This window comes from Enhydra lutris, unplaced genomic scaffold, assembly GCF_002288905.1.
Source record: "Enhydra lutris kenyoni isolate GAN:26980312 unplaced genomic scaffold, ASM228890v2 scaffoldscaffold1, whole genome shotgun sequence".
NCBI classification, from domain to species: Eukaryota; Metazoa; Chordata; class Mammalia; order Carnivora; family Mustelidae; genus Enhydra; species Enhydra lutris.
The window spans coordinates 29,151,119-29,169,854 of record NW_019154085.1 but is presented as its reverse complement, the minus strand read 5'-3'; the positions used below and the strand labels follow the sequence as shown (position 1 = coordinate 29,169,854).

The 18,736-nt window shown below is 54.2% G+C and overlaps 1 protein-coding gene across 1 annotated transcript in view; it reads left to right on the top strand.

Moving 5' to 3' along the window:
* Nucleotides 1-18,736, top strand: part of LOC111145132 (cilia and flagella associated protein 65) — a 33,716-nt gene continuing 14,980 nt past the window's right edge. Inside the window, exons 1-20 of the mRNA XM_022499820.1 lie at nucleotides 1-118; nucleotides 295-301; nucleotides 423-625; nucleotides 2,499-2,683; nucleotides 6,174-6,276; nucleotides 6,822-6,988; nucleotides 7,166-7,365; nucleotides 7,655-7,800; nucleotides 8,350-8,572; nucleotides 8,935-9,200; nucleotides 9,581-9,781; nucleotides 10,018-10,377; nucleotides 11,885-12,022; nucleotides 13,456-13,701; nucleotides 14,292-14,516; nucleotides 15,514-15,672; nucleotides 15,872-16,022; nucleotides 16,464-16,592; nucleotides 17,421-17,634; nucleotides 17,953-18,081. Of these exons, the coding sequence (XP_022355528.1) occupies nucleotides 461-625; nucleotides 2,499-2,683; nucleotides 6,174-6,276; nucleotides 6,822-6,988; nucleotides 7,166-7,365; nucleotides 7,655-7,800; nucleotides 8,350-8,572; nucleotides 8,935-9,200; nucleotides 9,581-9,781; nucleotides 10,018-10,377; nucleotides 11,885-12,022; nucleotides 13,456-13,701; nucleotides 14,292-14,516; nucleotides 15,514-15,672; nucleotides 15,872-16,022; nucleotides 16,464-16,592; nucleotides 17,421-17,634; nucleotides 17,953-18,081 (3,407 nt within the window). The 5' untranslated portion in view covers nucleotides 1-118; nucleotides 295-301; nucleotides 423-460. The remainder of the gene's footprint in view (nucleotides 119-294; nucleotides 302-422; nucleotides 626-2,498; nucleotides 2,684-6,173; nucleotides 6,277-6,821; nucleotides 6,989-7,165; nucleotides 7,366-7,654; nucleotides 7,801-8,349; nucleotides 8,573-8,934; nucleotides 9,201-9,580; nucleotides 9,782-10,017; nucleotides 10,378-11,884; nucleotides 12,023-13,455; nucleotides 13,702-14,291; nucleotides 14,517-15,513; nucleotides 15,673-15,871; nucleotides 16,023-16,463; nucleotides 16,593-17,420; nucleotides 17,635-17,952; nucleotides 18,082-18,736) is intronic.

The window sequence follows — 18,736 nt, the reverse complement described above, 5'->3', positions numbered from 1 at the left end:
GAAAAAACCTGAAAGACCAAGAACTATCCAATCTCATTCACCTCTTCTTTGCCCCTTCTTCGTAGAGGAGGCCAGACACATTCAGAAGAAACAAGTAGAGGGCAAAAGCCAGCTAAAGGTAATGCATGTGCCTCACTCCCTGGGGGCTTCCTGAGAAATGCCATGCATGGCTGTGGCAGGCCTCATTCCTGGGTCCCTCTCCTGAATGGGGAGTTTCTAGGCTCCTGGGTCAAGCACTGGATCTTAGATTCATGCTCACTGCTCGTGGCGCCATCTCCTACCTCCTTGCCACAGCTGGAAAGTGGGCCCTTCTTTGATAATGAGAGCCTCAGTGAGTCTACTCCACGAGCCTCTCTCTTTGATGTCCCTGTCTCCCCTCTGGTCTCTTCCTAGCTCCCCATTGGCAGGAACTTCTGGCTCAGCCGGAGTGCTCCCCTTGGACTTGTGTTCCAGGTGGCTGATGCTCCTCCAGGCAGCCCCAAGCTCCTTGACGCAGACTAGGGACAGCGGGGACTGTACCATGAACTCTGGGTCCTGTCTGAGCGCCAGCACAGCGGCCATGGCCACCGTCATGGGCAGCAGTGTGGTGCTAAGCGTCTGTAGCAGCAGCAACACCAGCGCCCGGGTGAGCACATGACCAGGGTGGGTGGGGCAGGGGGACAACAGGGCGGGGGGCAAGGTGACGGGGGGCGGGGTAGCAGTCTGGAAGGACCTGACTCCTCTGTCCAAACCCCAACACTATACCCTGCATACATGGAGCACCACGCCGCCTGGAGCGGTGGCCATGGCGAGAGTGCCTGTGGGCACCGGGGGTGCATGGGAACAACGCTGGAGAGGTGCCAGTCTCTTCCCTCAGAAAGTTCTCCTGGGCTTGACCCCGTATACATGACCCAGATGTGGATGTTGCTGACTTTTTGCAGCTCTCAGGGTGTCTCTCTGTGACATCGCAGTGGCAGGGCTGGAAGGCGGTTGTCTAGGAGTGTGTGGGATGTGACTGTGTGGGGTGCCGCATGTGTCTGTGTTGTGTGTGCATTCTTGTGTCTCTCTAGATGCAGTGGTGCTTGCCTTTGCTTTCCTGAGGACTGGGGGTCATCTCACTCCCTCCCTCTGTGCCATTCTGGGCCTGTCTGCCCCATGTTCCTTTGCCGCCCTTCCCTACTCTGCCCTGAGCTGGCAGGAGATTGGAAGTGGAGTGGAAGGGAGGGGCCAGGGTATTTCTCTCCCCCCCCCCCCCCCCGGCTTTTGAGACCGTAGTCCCATCAGCAGCTGCATCTCCCCATGACTCCAGTCCCCACCCGACAGGCGTCAGGGCTCTGAGAAGCCCAGCACCTCCCCTAACCAAGCACAGCAGCCCTTTCTTGATGTTGCTAGCTTCTGGGCCCTTCACTATGCCTTGGTTGTGCATTAAATTCCTCATTTTAAACACCCACGGTGGCTTCTGTTTTCCCAACTGGACCTGACTGATGTCCCAACTGATATTACTGGAAATTACCCTTTCCCACCCATGTCACCTTTCCTCCATGGGCTGACCAGGAAAGAAAATACCACATTGGCCACCTGACACTCTGTAAATATTTAAACTAAGAGTGTAAGCTCCAAGAGAGAAGAGATGCGTCTATCTTGTTCACTGTTGTGGTCCTGGTGCCTAGCACAATGTCTGGCATGTGGTATGTAGTCACCAAATATTTGTCCAGCAGATGAATATATCTTTATGTTAAGTAACAACATGGAAGCAATACTTGCCCAAAGATAACGTAACATGGCGGTAAGTGGAGTGTTCATCGCAAAGACTGTGGTAGGAAGAGGTATCTTGCTCATCTTCTCTTCACCTTTGCTTTGCCCCTCCATCCCCCCCCCTTCTCAGGTAGATGGGGCTAGGGATCAGCTCGGGAAGGATTTTCCGTTATTGATGGGAAGCGTTGGCACACAGCTCCTCTAGCATCGTCAGGAGCATCCCTTGGAGTGGCCCCACATCAGGGCGGGTTGTGGAGGTTTCTTGCAGGCAAATTGACTCCTTCCCCTGCTCTACCAGGCAGTTGAGGGATGGGAGAGGGAATGGTAGAGTATTCTTATCATCTCCAAAATTGTGCAGGATAGACCACTCCAGCTATGAGAGACTTCTGCAGCAAAAGCATAGGATGGGAAGGAGGGAAAGGACAAGGCCAAACCAGAGGGGACTGGTATCTTTAGGTGCACTGAGGAACAGAGCAGACTAAGACTGCTCAGTGTCTGATGGAGTGGTTCAGGGAAGGCTGCAGGAGTGGGGTCACGGAAAATCTAGTTGGAAAACCATTGCCATGACCTCAGAAATGGTAATATCTGACTCCAGGGCTTACCTGCCCCTCACTCTCTCTCTCCAAGACCATGCCACAGGGGCCAGAAATGGGGTAATTCCTTACTTCCTGGAGAAGGGAGATCTTTGCCTGTTCTCTGGGTATTTGAATCTTACCCTGTTAACACGTCCTTTCTTCTCCTCCTTTTCCCTGACAACTGGACAGCCAGCCAGCTTGATGGACACTCACGTGTGCTTCTCAAAGAAGCAAGAAAAAGTGAAGAAGAGAGTCATCTGGGGCATTGAGGTGGCCAAGGTACTGCAGTGGAGAGGTTGGACGTTAGGGAAGGAGATCACCAAGAACCTGGCTCTGAAAAACGTGTCCTTGAAGACCCAGAAGATGGTGTACAGGTATGAGTATCAGGAACCAAAGATCCAGCCCCTGAGCCCTCAAGACCCCCAGTCATTCTTTAGAAACAAAACTTTAAAATTTTCATATAAAATTAGGGGCCTTTGGGTGGCTCGGTCAGTTAAGCGTCAACTCTTGGTTTTGGCTCCGGTCATGATCTCAGGGTTGTGAGATCAGCCTTGCACCCGGCTCCTCGCTCAGCGGGGAGTCTGCTGGAGATTCTCTCTTCCTCTCCTCGCACCCCTCCCCACCGCGCCCTCTGTCTCTCTCTAAAATAAATAAATATATCTTTTCAAAAATTTAAGTTATCGTTTAAAATTAGAAGAGCATATAAAACAGGCACAGTTTGAATAATTATTGAAAGAGGAGCCCTCGTGACCAGATTACTAATAGAATAGTACGTGTCTGAAGCTGACCTTCTCCCATGGTGTGTCACTCCCCTGTTGAAACACCTTCACGACCATAAAAATGTAACCACTCTCCTGACTTAAAGATTTCCTTGCTTTTCTCTAATGAAGGGACTTACCACCTACGTTTGCATCCCTAGATGATATAGTTTAATTTTACCTTCTTAACAAACTTGATGTAGGTAGAATAGTATGGTATATTTTTGTATCTCCTTGGGTTTTGTTAAGTTAGGTTTGGAAGACTCATCTGCATGTGACAATAGTTCATTCTTGGTCATCACAGTATGATATTCCATCAGATGCTTATATTGTAATATATTATCCATTCTTCTGCTGAGGGGTGTTTGGGTTATTTCTGGTCTGGGACTGTGATCAGCATTCATGTATAGATCTTCACCTGCAGGTTTTTTCCTAGGGTAGATACATAGGAGGAGAATTGCTGTGACCTAGAGCATGTCCATTCTTGCCTTTTATAGGTAAAGTCAAATTCTTCTCTAAAGTACTCATTCATATTTCTGTTCCCACCAGCCATGCACGAATTCCCACACCTCCGCAATTTTACCAACCAAAGCTATTGTCAGAATTTAAAATATTTCCAACAGTGGTGATTTTTTGTGGCTCTGATTTACATTTCCCTGATTGCCGACACAGCGAAGTGTCTTTTGTGTGCTATTGACCATTTCATTGGTGGAATTCCTGTTTAAGTCTGGACTCACTTTTCTCTTAGATTTTTTTTTTTTTTTAAATGAACTTCACCATCATGCAAGGCTCAAACTTACAACCCCTAGATCAAGAGTCCCATGCCAGGTGCCCCTGTCTTTTTATCAAATAGAAGTTCTTATCGCTACTAATCTTTTGTCAGTTATGTGTTGTAAATATCTCCTCCCACCTGTGACTTGTCTTTTCATTTATTTACCATGTCTTTTTAAGAATTGAAGTTCTTCGTTTCAAAGGAATCAAATGTATCAATCTTTTTAGGTTATGATTGGTGCTGCTTTTAAGAAGTCCTTCTCTCCCACTGCCTAGGTCATGAAGACGCTATCCTATAGTATCTTCTTTTTTTTTTTTTTTTAAGATTTTATTTATTTAGGGGCACTGGATGGCTCAGTGGGTTAAGCCTCTGCCTTCCATTCAGGTCATGATCCCAGGTTCCTGGGATCAAGCCCCGAATCGAATCGGGCTGTCTGCTCAGCAGGGAGCCTGCTTCCCCCTCTCTCTCTCTGCCTGCCTCTCTGCCTACTTGTGATCTCTCTCTCTCTGTCAAGTAAATAAATAAAATCTTTTTAAAAAACAGATTTTTTAAAAAATCTTTAAAAAAATCTTTTAAAAAAATCTTAAAAAAAAGATTTTATTTATTTACTTGACACAGAGAGAGAGACAGCAAGAGAGGGAACACAAGCGGGGGAGTGGGAGAAGGAGAAGCAGGCTTCCTGCTGAGCAGGGAGCCCAATGCAGAGGTCGATCCCAGGACCCTCGATCCCAGGACCCTGGGATCATGACACAGGCTGAAGGCAGATGCTTAACGACTGAGCCACCCAGGCACCCCTCCTATAGTATCTTCTAAAGATGATGGTTTTGCTTTTCATGTTTGTCTTTTATCTATGCAGAATAGATTTTTGTGAATAATGTTATTTTATTTATTTATTTATTGAATGGTTTCAAGTAAGGATCCGATGATGCTTTTCTTCAAACAAATGTCCAAATATCCCCAAGCCATTTGTTGAAAAGTTCATACTTTCCCTGATGATCTCCTCCTCCACTGATGTTTATCCTTGTTTGTTTGTGATCTTAATGTGAAAAATTCCAACATATCACCATTGGTTTGGATGTTTCCTGTGGCTTTTGGTTTTGACTTGGGTTTTTTAAAGATTTTATCAGGTTAAGGACATTCCCTTCTATTCCTACTTTGCTAAGAGTTTTTCTCACAAACAAGTTGAAGGTTACCTAATATTTTTCTTTATTGAGATGATCATTTGATTTTTTTTCCGCCTTAATTTGTTAACCTGGTGGAGTACACTAATTGATTTCCTCTGCTAAACCAACCATGTATTTACTGGAGCGAGCTCAACTTTGTCATAATTCAGTATTCTTTCTATACGTTGCAAAATTCCTTTGGCTCTCTCCTTTTGTTTATGAGAGAGATGAGCCTATAATTTTTCATTCCTCTCCTGCCTCTGTTAGATTTTGGTAACAATGTTACAATGGATCCGTATAATATTGGGGGGATTTTTCCCCTCATTTTATATTACTGCGAAGGTAAGGCTGGGGTTATTTTTTATCAAATGTCTGGTAGGACTTGCTGTGAAGCCATCCAACTTAGTGTTTTCTCTGTGGGAAGATTTATTTGTGAGAGAGGGAGAATGAGAGAGTACAAGCAGGGGGAGCAACAGAGGGAGGGGAGAAGCAGGCTCCCCACTGAGCAGGGAACCCCATGCGGGGCTCCATCCTAGGACCCTGCAATCATGACCAGAGCCAAAGGCAGATGCTTAACTGAGTGAGCCACCCAATCACCCCTCTATGGGAAGATTCTTGACTACTTATTCAATGGCTTTGATGATTTTAGGTAGGATGGCCATAAAGTGAATTATCTAATTATTGAGTCCACTTTGGTAAGTAATTCTTTCCTAGAAATGGGTTTATGCCATCTAAACTTGAACATTTTTTAATTTTTAATTTATTTATTTGACAGACAGAGATCACAAGCAGGCAGAGAGGCAGGAAGAGAGAGAGGAAGGGAAGCAGGCCCCCTGCTGAGCAGAGCCCAATGCGGGGCTAGATCCCAGGACCCTGAGATCATGACCTGAGCCGAAGCAGAGGCTTAACCCACTGAGCCACCCAGTGCCCCTAAACATTTATTGGTACAGAGTTATTGGTAGTATCGTCTTCCTGTGACTATTTCAGAAGTCTGCACTATCTATGGTTTTGAGCCATGTTGGACTCCACAGCCTTGCCTAGATCTCGGCTTGGATCGGCACCCTGGCCCCTCTGGTCTCAGCCTTGGTTTCCTCCAGCTCAACGCTCCAGGATTTTTCTTGTTATCTGAGCCCTGATCGTGAAATGCTTAAGCCCCGGCTCTCTCCTGCAGGCCCCCCAAGACCAAGTTCTTCTTCACTATCATCCCCCTGCCCATCTTGCTGAGCCCGGGCATAACCTTCACACTCCCCATTATCTTCCGGCCTCTGGAGGAGGTAAGGTCTGCCACTGAGAGGGGGTGGTCAGGGAGGGACACGGGCACCGTGACCTTGGAATAGGAAGCAGAGCAGAGCAGCAAAAAGAACCCCCCTCCCCCACCAAGACACACACACACCCATCCTGCCAGCTGTAGCAGAAGCTCCAGCTTGGGAAACCCTGGAGAGGCTCCGAGCCTGAACTTATTGGACAGCAAGGGGTTCCCAGTCGGATGTTGGAGACTAGTCTGTGCTACTGTATTGGCCACAAACCTTAGATTCCTTACCCTTAGCCTCTTCCTACTCTCAGAACATTCCCCCAAATACTCTGTTCTTCGCAAAAGAGGCCCCTGATCTCTGAGACCAAGACAGTGTGAGAGGATAAGTACCCAGCTCTCCTCGGACACTGATGGGGGAGGGCCATGATCCAGCCCCGCCCTCAGCGACTATGTTGGGGGCAGAACCAAGAGCTGGAGGGGCGGGGGAGGAGGGATTGTGGTCCCTGAACACCATACACTTACCACGGATATCTGACTGCCTCCGGCCTCCCACCTCCCACGTTGCAGAAGGAGTATGTGGACCAGCTCTGGTTTGAGAAAGAAGAGGGAATGTTCTGTGTGGACCTGAGGGCCACCCTGCCTCGCCACAGTCTGATCTGCCCACCGTCCCTACAGTTGCCCATGTGTGCCGTGGGGGACACAGCCGAGGCCTGGTTCTGCCTGGAAAATGTGGGGTGAGGGGAGCAGCTGAGGCTCAGAGGTGGGGAGAGTGAGCTCAGTGAGGAGGGTCCCAGGATGCTGTTGGGGGAGGGGAAGAAGAGAAGGGCCCAGCATCTCTGCCTTTCTAAAGTAGGGACAGGGGTCCAAATGAGCCCAGTGGCTCTGATCTGCAACCCCCCTGCCCCCACCAGGGACCTGCCCACCTTCTTCACCTGGGAGTTCCCCAGCCCATTCCATATACTGCCCACCACGGGCCTGCTGGAGCCAGGCCAGGCCTCCTACATCAAGGTGACCTTTCATCCCCTTTTGGCTATCCTCTATGAAGTTCAGGCCACATGCTGGTACGGAGAGGGCAGCAAGCAAAAAAGCAGCATCCAGCTGCAGGCTGTGGGTGAGGCCCGACCTCTCACCTGTCCTGAGTCCCCCTGCTGCCCCTTCTGGGTCTCAGAGCCTCAGAGTGCACCCCCGCACCTCCCCCGCTGGCCTGTCCTCCACAGGACCTCCACCAGCTTCCCCCCCCACCCACGCCCCAGCCCTGCAGGCTTTGCCTTTTCTTTGCCTTCCTTGGTGTGGCAGACCAGTGCTTCCCTGGGGATCCCTGCCTTCTTCAAGGGACTGTTCAGCTGGGGCAACAGAGACCCTGGTGGGTTTCTTCCCAAGACTCCCCGTCTCTGTCCCAGCCAAGTGTTCACAACTGCTGGTGAGCATAAAGCAGAAGCGCCCAGAGGACCAGGATGCTGAAGGCGCCCAGAAAGTGCTGCACTTCGGCACGGTCGCCGTGGGCTGCACCGCGGAGAGGCAGATCAAGCTTTACAACCCTTCAGTGGTATGCCTCCTGTTGGGGGGGGTCAGGGGGTGGGCAGGCAGGACCACAGGACTGGATGCTTCTAAGACCCCTCCCCTTTACAAAGTGCCCTCTTTCTCTCCATGCCTTTGGCCCCAAGCCTCACATAACCCACGTCTGTTGATACACGCATGTGTCAACAGGTGTCCTCTCTTCTCAGCTGGGGGCTGGGCTGGGGTATCCCTTGGAGCAACTCTAAGAGCAGCCCTAGGGGGTCCTACCCCCAGGACCAAGGCTGGGGTATCCCTTGGAGCAACTCCAAGAGCAGCCCTAGGGGGTCCTACCCCCAGGACCACAGCTAGCCTTTCTGATACCTTCGGGGAAAGAAAAGAGTGCCCGCCAGGCAGTCCCAGTGCCTAGCACATAGCTTGGCCTCTTCTTTCCTCTTGGCGGAGGTGGTCTCTGTACTCAAACTGACAAGTGGGGCACAGGATGGACTTCGGCTGTCCTCACCTGCTCAGCCGGGCACTTTGGTAAGGACAGCTGCCTCACCCTGTGACCTGACCCTTCTGCCCCTCCCTGGCCCCACAGGTGAGCGCCCCCTTCCGGATCGAAGTAGCCCCAGACATGCTGGCCAAAGATCATGCCTTCTCGTGCCCCACTACCAATGGCATTGTGCCTCCAGGCGGGAAGAAGTTAGTTTCAGTGTCCTTCCACCCCGAGACCTTGGACGTCAGAACTATTGACTACTTGTCCATCGTGCCCTCTGGCTGTGCCTCCCAAACCCTGCTCAAAGTCGTTGGTTTCTGTAGAGGTACTGGCCACCCTAGGACACCGCACTGCCTCTGGGGACAGGAGCAGCCCCCATTTAGGACTGGGAAGGGATCTTGGCCTGCTTGAAAGGCCTGGTGCCTCCGTGCCCTTCAGCCTGGGTGTCTGCTGCCCCCTGGTGGGCTCAGCATGGAATCAGTTTTGGACGCCCAGAGATAATATTCCTGCCCCGCCCCCCCCACCCCGGTGAACTTGGAGGTCAGCTCGGGTTGCTGGGGCTCAGCCTTCTGTCGCCAGGAAGGGCCACCTTCCATTAGGGGGACTCCTTCTGAGCCATCCTCAGGGAGGCTGATAGCCCAGCCCCACCCAGGTGGCAGGGCTCACAGGAGTCCCATCTCCACTCAGGTCCTGATGTGTCCCTGCAACACAACTGTGTCAACTTCAGCTGGGTCAACCTTGGACAGTTCTCGGAGCAGCCCCTATGGATTGAGAACAAGTCGGACTGCACAGCCTACTTCCAGTTTGCCATCGACTGCCAAGAGAGTGTCTTCGGCATCAGACCGGCCTTTGGGACTCTGGTGGGCAAGGCCCGCATGACCCTGCGCTGTGCCTTCCGGCCCACTCACCCCATCATCTACTCCCGGCGAGTGGCCTGTCTCATCCACCACCAGGTGAGCAGTGGGGGCAGAGGCGAGGAGGGGCTCTCCTGGGACTTGGAGGAACCAATCTGAGGCCCAGTGATGAAGGCAGTGCTTGGCGATCACTCTTTTGTATTCTGGAAACTCTGCTTGGATTATCTCTGCCAGGGCCGGGCCAAGGGCATAGGAAGGCTCACTGCAGACCAGGTCAAGGGCTTTTCTGCTTCTGCTGCTGCTGCTGCCACCAGTGGGCTGGGGAGAGGGGGGACTGGACTCAGAGTAGAGAGCCTTAAAGTCAGGACCCAACTCAGGGCCATGGGCAAAGTCATCCAGATTGCAACTTGACCAGCTGGCATCTGGCCCAGGGGGCAAGCAGGGGCTAAAGTCTAGCCTCATACAGACGCATGTCATAGGACCCCCTGTTCCTGGACCTGATTGGGACCTGCCACTCAGACAGCACCAAGCCAGCCATCCTAAGGCCACAGCATCTGGCTTGGTACCGCACACACCTGGCGCGGGGCCTGACGTTCTACCCTCCCGACATCTTGAGCACCTTGCTGAGGGAGAAGAAGCTGAAGCAGGATAAGAATGGGGCCCTCAGGATTCCCACTGAGGTTTGGTGGACCACTTGGGGCCTCCCACAGATAGGCTCCCTTCCCCAGGTCCATGCCCCCTTCTCCAGAAATTCTTAGCAAGTCATGTTCCCCCAGAGCCCTGCGGGTGCCATTAGTAGTTGGGGATGACCTGTGTGGAGCCCCTGTCGTCTTTTCCAGAAAGGGGCACACGAATGAGGGGCAGTGGCAGGAGGAATGGCAGCTGGGCCCCCGCTCACCTGTCTCTCCCCACACAGGACCTGGCGGATGCGTCATCCCCGAAGCATCCTCTCGTTTCCCCCATGACTGAGTACTTCTTCGATGGCACCAATGACATGGCCATCTTCCCCCCACCTGTCAGCATAGAGCCCATGGAGGTGGACTTTGGTGCCTGCCCCGGGCCTGAGAACCCCAACCCTGTCCCCCTGTGCTTGATGAACCACACCAAGGGCAAGATCACGGTGGTCTGGACACATAGGTCTGATTGCCCCTTCTGGGTGACCCCAGATACCTGCAGTGTGCCTCCACTGAAGTCCATGGCCATGCGCCTGCACTTCCATCCACCTCACCCCAACTGCCTGTACGCCGCGGAGCTCGAGGCCTTCGCTATCTATAAGGTGTGTGCGGGCAGAAGAGATCAGGGGAGGGCTGCCTGCCTGCCCTGGAGCTTGAATGGCAAGGTGGGATTGGAGGAAGTGGCAGGAGACCCTGTAGGATCCATCCTCTCTGTGCCAAGCTCCTCTTTGGCCACACTCCACAGTCCTTACTGGTTTGTCTTCTCCCAGGCTTATAGGCTGCCTTGGCCAAGGGGTTCTTGGCCCATCTGACTGCCTCTAGGGCTTGTGTCACCCCTGTACCCCACATCCAGCTGAGGGAGAACTCAGCTGGGGTCCAGCCCTTTGGGAAAATTCACCACACAAGGAGTCATTCCCTGGAGCTCCTGGCTTCTCTCTAGTCCTTGAAGTAGGGAGTGGTCCATCCAGAAGAACTATGGGCAGGAACCAGAGCCTGGGAGACCAAGTCAGGGGAGCCGGACAATTAGGCGGGGGCGGGGGGTGGGGGGCTTCTAGCATACCTCCCTTGGCCAGGGAACTTGGACCACGGGCTGTGCTCAGCCCAGCCTCTTGGTCACAGACGCTGGTCACTCCCTCATCTCTGGTCCTGCTTTTTCCCTTCCTTATCGGCTCTACCTATGCTGCTATTCTCTGCCAGGGGCCAAGGTGCCAGGAATGAGAGATTAGCATCCCTTATCAGCTCTGTGACTCTGGGCAAGTCCCTTAATGTCCCTGATGCCCCGGTCTTTTCATCTAAAAGTGTGGGGCCATATCTGAACTTTTGAGAAGGCTTTCCAAAGCTGAGACTTTAACTGCCTCTGTTCTAATATCTTGACAGCGGGCGGTGGGGGGCAGGGGGGATGTGGAGGATTATAGGAATAAGGCTGTGGACACCTGGCTTTGCCAAGGCTGACCCATCCAGATTGTTAGCTACTGTCTCTGGCCTGGCCCTGTCTGCTACAGCAGCCACCAGCCACACATAGTCACCGAACACCCACAATGTGGCCAGTTCAAATGAGACATATCATAAGAGACCCACCGGCTTTCAAAAACTTAGCGCCAAAAGAATGTAAGGTATCTCACGCGTCACTTATATGTTGATTTTAGGTTGAAGTGGTAAGATTTGGGATCCGTTGGAATAAATAAGTCATATCGCTGAAATTAACTTCTCGTCATTTCACTTTGTTACTGTGGCTGCTCGAACACATAAAACTACCTTTGTGGCTTGCCTTCGTGGCTCGCGTCCTATTTCTTTTGGCGGGCGCATCTCTAGGCACATTCCTGCAGGAGAAATGCTGTCCTCGCACCCCAGCCTCGGCCCCAGCCTCGGCCCCAGCCTGCTGCTGCTGTGGTTATCACAGAGCCTATTTGCGGGAGCGCCGAGCGCGGCGCCTGTGCCCTACGGTCAGAGCCGCTAAGATGGCTGTTCTCTGCGCTGTCTTCTCAGGGAGACCCTGTCCTCTCTCTGTGCCTGGTGTGGGACTCCTGTAGCGCAGGGGGCAGGCTGGGGGGCCCCGCAGGGTCAGACATGGGACTCTCAGCTCGTCCACTGGTCTGGCCCCCTGTGCAGGTTCTGCAGAGCTATAATAACATCGAGGAGGACTGCACCGTGTGTCCCTCCTGGTGCCTGACCGTCCGCGCACGAGGCCACAGCTATCGTGCTGCCTTGGAACACCCTGTCCCTCAGTATTCCCTGCATGCCCCCAAGGTGAGCATGGCCCCAGCGGCAGTGGGAGGTAGGACGGGGGAGTTTGGCCTTGGTCCGGTCCACACTCTGCCGGCCTTGCATACATCCCAACACCCTCCCAGGTCATCCCACCCTCCCCACCGCTAGGTCCTAGGGCTCCGGGCATGGAGGGCTCTCTTGTGGGCCAGTCTGGTTTCGGACCCCTGGCCGCTCCTTGCTCCATCTGGAATACTCCCCGGCTATCTCGCACTGAGATTGAAGATTCTCTGGCTCCTTCATTTGTCTGTGCCTTGTTTGCTAAGCACCTGCTCAGGGATCTGACCCCCCACCATGAGCCCCTGGCCTTGGAGATTGCCCAGGCTCCTGTGGGTCACAGAGCTGGACCCTCGGTTTCCTGAGTCATAATTCCCAGGCCTCTCCGAAGAACCGTTGGAGGCCAGGTCTGACCCGAGCAGCCAGATGACAGAAGGCTTAAAAGCATCAAGCCTGGACCCAGACGGCCGAGTTCCAGTCCTGGTTTCTCCTTCGACAACTCTTTCCGGCCTCCCTGACCTTTGTCATCCTTTCCATCCATCTCCGCTGCCCTCATGCCTCATATAGCTGGAAAGACACCCCTCTAGGGCTCTGTGCTGCACGCCCCCCACCAGCTGCACTTCTGCTCTCCAATTCCCACCTGACTTCACCACCCGAGATTCAGCTCAGGTCCCTCCCTGACTGCATGGGGCTCCCCTCCCTGATCCCTGTCCCTTTCTCGTGGCTGGTTCATCCCAGTGGTTTGTGGCCTTTACCACTGTCCATCTGATTCTGGGCCTGTGTTGCCCAACCCCCCACCCAGCTGTCCCAGCTGGGTGGGCACCCTGTCCGAGATCTCAGGCCTTGTACGATATGCCTGGCCTAGCTCTTACCCTGCAGCTGACCATACCCTACGCGCTTCAGGAATGTTTGGAAGCTGGGAATTCTGGGGCTTTCCCCTTCTCGAAGAGGGGCCAAGGGGTTCCTCTCAGCTGTCTGTAAGAGAGTTATCTAGAAGGGACTGCTGATCCCAGAGCTTCTGGACCAGGATCTCTGAAAGTGAATTCTCCAAAGGATGATTTGTGGGCACCCTAAAATGAAAGACCTCCTTAATTCTGAGGAGGAAGACTCAGATGTCTGTGTTTCCTGGGCTCACTTCCCTACGACCACTCCCTCTCCCTGTCTGGAGGTCTCTGGAGGACAGAATCATTTTTTGGTGCCAAGCTGTGACCCTCTGTTCACTGCTCGCAGGGGAGTGACTGGGATGTGTGGAGGTATCTTGGCTCTCCTTGAAGACAGGCCCAGCCAAGCCCACACAGACTTCCCTGAGCCCCCGGGCATCTGGACTACCGAGGGATGTGGTGCTCGCGTGCGGATCAGTGGGGTGGGGGAGGAGGAAGCATATAGATCTGAGCATGGATCCCTCTTGTTGTGCACCCCAGCTCTTTCCTGCAGTGTCCGCCGGCGAACCCTCCTACCGTAGCCTGCTCTTGATCAACAAAGGCTCCATGATGTTGACCTTCAACTTGGCCCCCCAAAGCAGCTCAGACATCTTCCTGCGGCCCAGTTCAGGCCTCGTGGCCCCCAGGGCCCACCAGATCTTCCTCATCTGTACCTACCCCAAGGGCAACTGCTGGAAGCAACACCTTTTCTACTTGCAGTTTAATTTTTGTCCCCAGTATCTCAAGGTAAAAGGCAGGGCTAGGGGACCGGGTCCTGAGGAGTGGGCCATAGTCTGGGGCTTTCCTTCTCAAACCCAGATTCTGGGGTCGGCCTCCAAATCTCCCCTAAAGTAGCCAAGGGGCTGCTTTTCCCTCCTCCCCCCAGGAAGTGCCACAGGAGGGCAAAGACACCTTGGCCCCATTTGTGAACAGCTCTCCCACCCTCAGGCCCAGCATGTCAACCTCAAGGTGTCTGGGACAAGAAAAGGGATGCAGAGGTCCCAAAGAAATGAGTGGGGGCAAAATAAGACTCATTGCAGGTTGCAGAGGGAGGTGTGGGGTTGGGCCGGAAAAGGAGCCACGCTGGTGGGCCCATATCTGGCCCATGAAATGATCGGTACCTCCTGTCTCGGTCCCTGGGTTCTTCTCAAGAACCATCTCTTGGGTCGGTCTCCACCTACTCTGCCTTGACAGAAGCTGTCTGTGCCCAGGCTGGAGGAGGGCCTTTTGCCTTCCCTCCCCGGGGAAAAGCTGCCCACCCGTGGCCTCTCGGACATTTGGGGGAGCCAGGGCAGTGGGGTGACATCGGGGCCCTGCCCTCCCTCCCCCGGCCCTAGGAGGTAAGCATGCAGAGCCGGGAGGAGCCTCTACAGCTGAAGCTGGACACCTCTAAGAGTGTGTTCTTCAAGCCCACCTGGGTGGGCTGCTCCTCCACCAGCCTCTTCACCTTCCGTAACCCCTCGCGTCTGCCTCTGGAGTTTGAATGGAGGATTTCCCAGCCATACGGAAAGATCCTGGCCGTCCAGCCTGTGCGGGGGCTTATCCAGCCCAGTGAGAGCCTTGTGAGTGCCCCACCCTGCTGCTGCCCCCCACCAACCCCACCCCTGTGCTCCCATCTGCATGCTCCCCGCACCCTGCCCACAGCCAAGGCTCACACTGGGGAGAGTCTACGTTGAGCTGGGGCTGCTGTCTCTAAGGAGATCCAAGGTCACCTTCACTTTGACCATCATCTCTTACTCACGCCTCTCCGGAGGCCGGACTTACAGTGTACACCCTCCCATTTAATCTATAACCACCTCCCCTGCCTTACAAGCAGGTGGGACAGCTACCATGGTCTTAGCCCCCATTTTACAGAGAAGAATTGAAACTTAGAGAAGAGAAAGACATTTATGAATATTACAAATGAGGAGGTGGAGAGCTGGCACTTGAACCACTTTCAAGGGGCAAGTCCTCTCTCCATCCGTGGTCCCCAAAGCTGCAAGATCGCTGCGAGGTGGTTTGGAGCAGCTGGGTTTGGGGCCAGGTGGGTGCGTATCACGAAGGCGTGAGGAAGGGGAGTCCTCGAGGTCTCAGCAGCAGTCCGGAGTGGGGCACTGGCTGGAACCCAAATTAGCAGAGCCCCTTTTCCTAGTCTAGGGCCATATAGACGAGTTGGGGTGGCCAGACACCAGAACCACCAACACATGGTGTCTGGAAGAACCCAGGTGGTAGTCAGGGAGGCGAAAGACGGCATAGGCTCTGGAGTTGGCTTCAGGAGCTCACACTCCAGCTCCCACCAAGCCCCTCATCAGCCATGTGACCTGGGACAAGTTACCCCACTTCTCTGTCTCCAGTGTGTCATCATAAAATGAGGTACTAAATAATACCACTTACCTCGTGGGGTAAAGGATGGAGAGGCTGAAGGAGTGAACATAAAATCCGATGTGTGGGAAGTGCCCAGCACAGGGTTAACACTCAGAGGTACCGTAGCTTGGTCCCCCACTGTGGGATCTCCTGTGGCCAGGAGTCTGGGCAAGGGGTTTTGGAGACCCCACGCAGGGATGATCTCTGTGACCCCAGACGCTGACATGGACCTTCAGCCCTCTGGAGGAGACCAAGTACCTGTTCCGAGTGGGGATGTGGGTCTGGGAAGCCGGTCTGCCCCCAAACACCAAGCCCCCCGCCACCACCCACTACATGCTCAGGCTCGTGGGCGTGGGCATCACCAGCAGCCTCTCTGTGAGTAGGAGAACCCTGGCAGGTGGGGCTGGGGAGCTGCGGGCCAGGGCACAGTTGGGAGGAAAGGCCCCAGGGTGCCCGACTCCAAGAGGGCAAGGGATGGGAGCCGTCTAGCCCTCTGGCCCTGTACTCCCTCGTTAATTCTCTGAAGCCAGGGATGGGGAAGCCAGGGCTGTGGCCAACTGACTGTGGCCCTCAGGTGAAGGAAAAGGAGCTGGAATTCGGGAACGTGCTGGTGAACAGCAAGCAGCGCAGGTCGCTGATGCTTCTGAATGACGGCAACTGCACCCTTTATTACCGCCTGTTCCTGGAGCAGTGCAGCCCTCAGGTCGTGGACAACGGGCCTCTTGGTACTCGGGCCCGGGCCGGGGCTGGGGCAGGGAGGCAAGCAGTGGGGATGAGGGTTAACCAGGTCATGCTTTGGGGGAAGGCAGAGCAGGGCTTAAAACTTGGTGCTTCCACCTTTTAGATGTGTGGCATGGGGCGGGTGACTCTCTGAGCCTCAGCTGCCTCATCTGTAAAATGGGACGATTGCCGGCACCTGCCTCCCAGGGCTGCGAGGCAGAGTGAAGTGCTTAGCAGATGCCAGTGATACAGAACGTGGTTTCCTCTGTCTGCTCTGGGAAGAGGGACTCTGTTCCCTGTTTTCCTGTCTCTGGGCCTGCCCTCTAGCCAGTACTCTGCGCCCAGGGGAGGGTATGTGGAAAGGAGCAGGAGGAGAGGCTGGGACTCTCTGGCCTGCACTAAGGGCTTCTTCTGCCCTTGACCCCACCTGGGTCATCCCTGAGCAGCCCTGCAGCTGGACCGCACAGAGGGGAGCCTGCCACCCCGGTCCCAGGACACCGTCTGCTTGACCGCTTGTCCCCACCAGCGCTCCCAGTACTGCTGGAAGATCAGCTATGCTCTCCTCTCCCACAGAGGTACGTGGGCCACCTGAGAGGAAAGGGGACGGACTGTGTGAGCGGGACCTGGGGTGGGCGGGTGCCAGGGATCCAGACAGTGCCAGCAGGGTGTGCGTTAGCATGCTGGGATGTGCTGGGGTGACTGGTGTGTATGCCTCATAATGACCACATCCGTCCACACAGATGTCCATGTATGTGTGTGCACATGTGCCAAAAAAAAAAAAAAAAAAAGGCTGATACGTGTTACCCCATGAATGAATCTTGGAAAATGTTACACCAGGTGAAAAAAGCCAATCACCAAAACCCCACATATTGTATGATTCCATTTATGTGAGATGTCCAGCCAGGACAGGCGACTCTATAGAGACAGAAAGTAGATCAGTGGTGGCTGGGGGATGGTGTGGGGGGAGGGGAACGGCAAGTGACAGCTTTTTGGTACCAGGCTTCTTTTGGGGGTGACGGAAAGGTTCTAAATTAGATAGTGGTGATGGTGGCACAGCTCTGAATATAGGACAAATCTGGATTGTATGGGTTAAAAGTGTTAATTTCATGGTATATAAATTCTACCTCAATAAAGCTGTTAGTGAGAGTCAGTTTGCAAACAAGCGATGGCACCCAGTGAACACCACGATGCACACAGAGCGTTTCAGACAATGCCTGACACATAGAAAGTACCAGACGAGGCTTGGCTGTTCTGGAAAGGTCCCAGAGCCTGGGAGATATCTGCTGCTCCTGACAAGCGTCCTGGGAAGGTGGCCAGGGGTCCTACATGCTCAGCCTGCATGCTGGAGCCCGGGGCAGCGGAGAGGTGAGGCCACTCCTCACGTCCACACCTCTCTCCCCTAGATAACAAGGCTGGGAAGAGGCAGGAGCTGTGTTGTGTCTTCCTGATGGCTGTGTATCCCTTGCTCTCCATCCTGGATGTCTGCCCCGTGGGCAGCGCCAAGGGCATCACCCGGAAACACCTGTGGCGCCTCTTCTCCCTAGACATGCTCAACAGTTACTTGGAGCGTGACCCTACCCCCCAAGAGCTCACCTACGAGGTCCCCACCCGGCACAGGTGAGGTGGGCCCAGGGCGGGGGCAGGGTCTATCTGGGGTATTCTTGGAGCTCTCTGCCCACACCCTCCCCCCGGCACCAGGACCTATCCATGGAGTGTCTCCCCATCTCCCCCCAGATTCTTGCCCATCCCTGGAGCGGCCTGAAGAAGTCAGGGATGGGCTCAAGGTCACAAGTGCTAGCCCACCCCAGCCCCCGAGTCCCAGATTCTCCAATTCTCACCTACAGGAAGATGATTGCTTGGCCAGCCATCCACCCCTGGTGGGGGGTTCCATACTGTCTGCCTCTGTCTCTGAATCTGAGTCTCTGCTTCACACAGCACAAGCCAGATCCCCACTGTCTTCACCCATCTGAAGCTCGACTTCAACTTCGGGGCGGCACCAATGGAGGCCCCACCCTCAGTGGTGCTCCTTGCCCTGAAGAACCACGGAGTGGTGTCCCTGGACTGGTATGGGGGGCTGGGAGGGGGCTGCCCGGGGGCCCGGGAGGCAGGTGCTGGAGGCCATCTCTGGCTCTGGGTGGACCTGGCTGTCTGGTGCCTGTGAGCAGTGGATCCCCTCCTTCATGGGGGGGAGGCCAATGTGGGATTGGGGATCATCCTTCAGTGCTCCAAACCTGTCACTGCCCGAGACATGGCCATAGGCTCAAGAATGGGAGAGACTGATGGAGACTGGCATGGTCATCCTAATTACTTAATGAGTGAGAGGTGTCCTATGGGCTCCTGCTGCGTGCCAGTACCAATTTATGAGACTTTTCTCCTCCAAGCCTCACGCCAACCCCAGGGGAAAAAAATCCTCCTCTGCTGACTCTTGCAGATGGAGGCTAACTAAGGCCACTCATCCATTAGCAGGCAGAGCCGGTTCAACGCCAGAGTGTACCGGTTAGACAGCAAGAAGTCTTCAGAGTGCCTCCGTGTCCCAGGCACTGTGCTAGGCAGTGGGGCACCCCCAGTAGAGTTTCAGTCCAGGGAGGCCAAGCCTGTGTGGGGCTGAGTGAAGATCTCTGGTGGGGAAGGACAGGGACAGGCTGCTACCGAGCTGGTGTCAGGGAGGAAGACGTGGCTGAGAGAAGTCACTTGGGCTGCGGGAAGGCTGGAGGCTGGC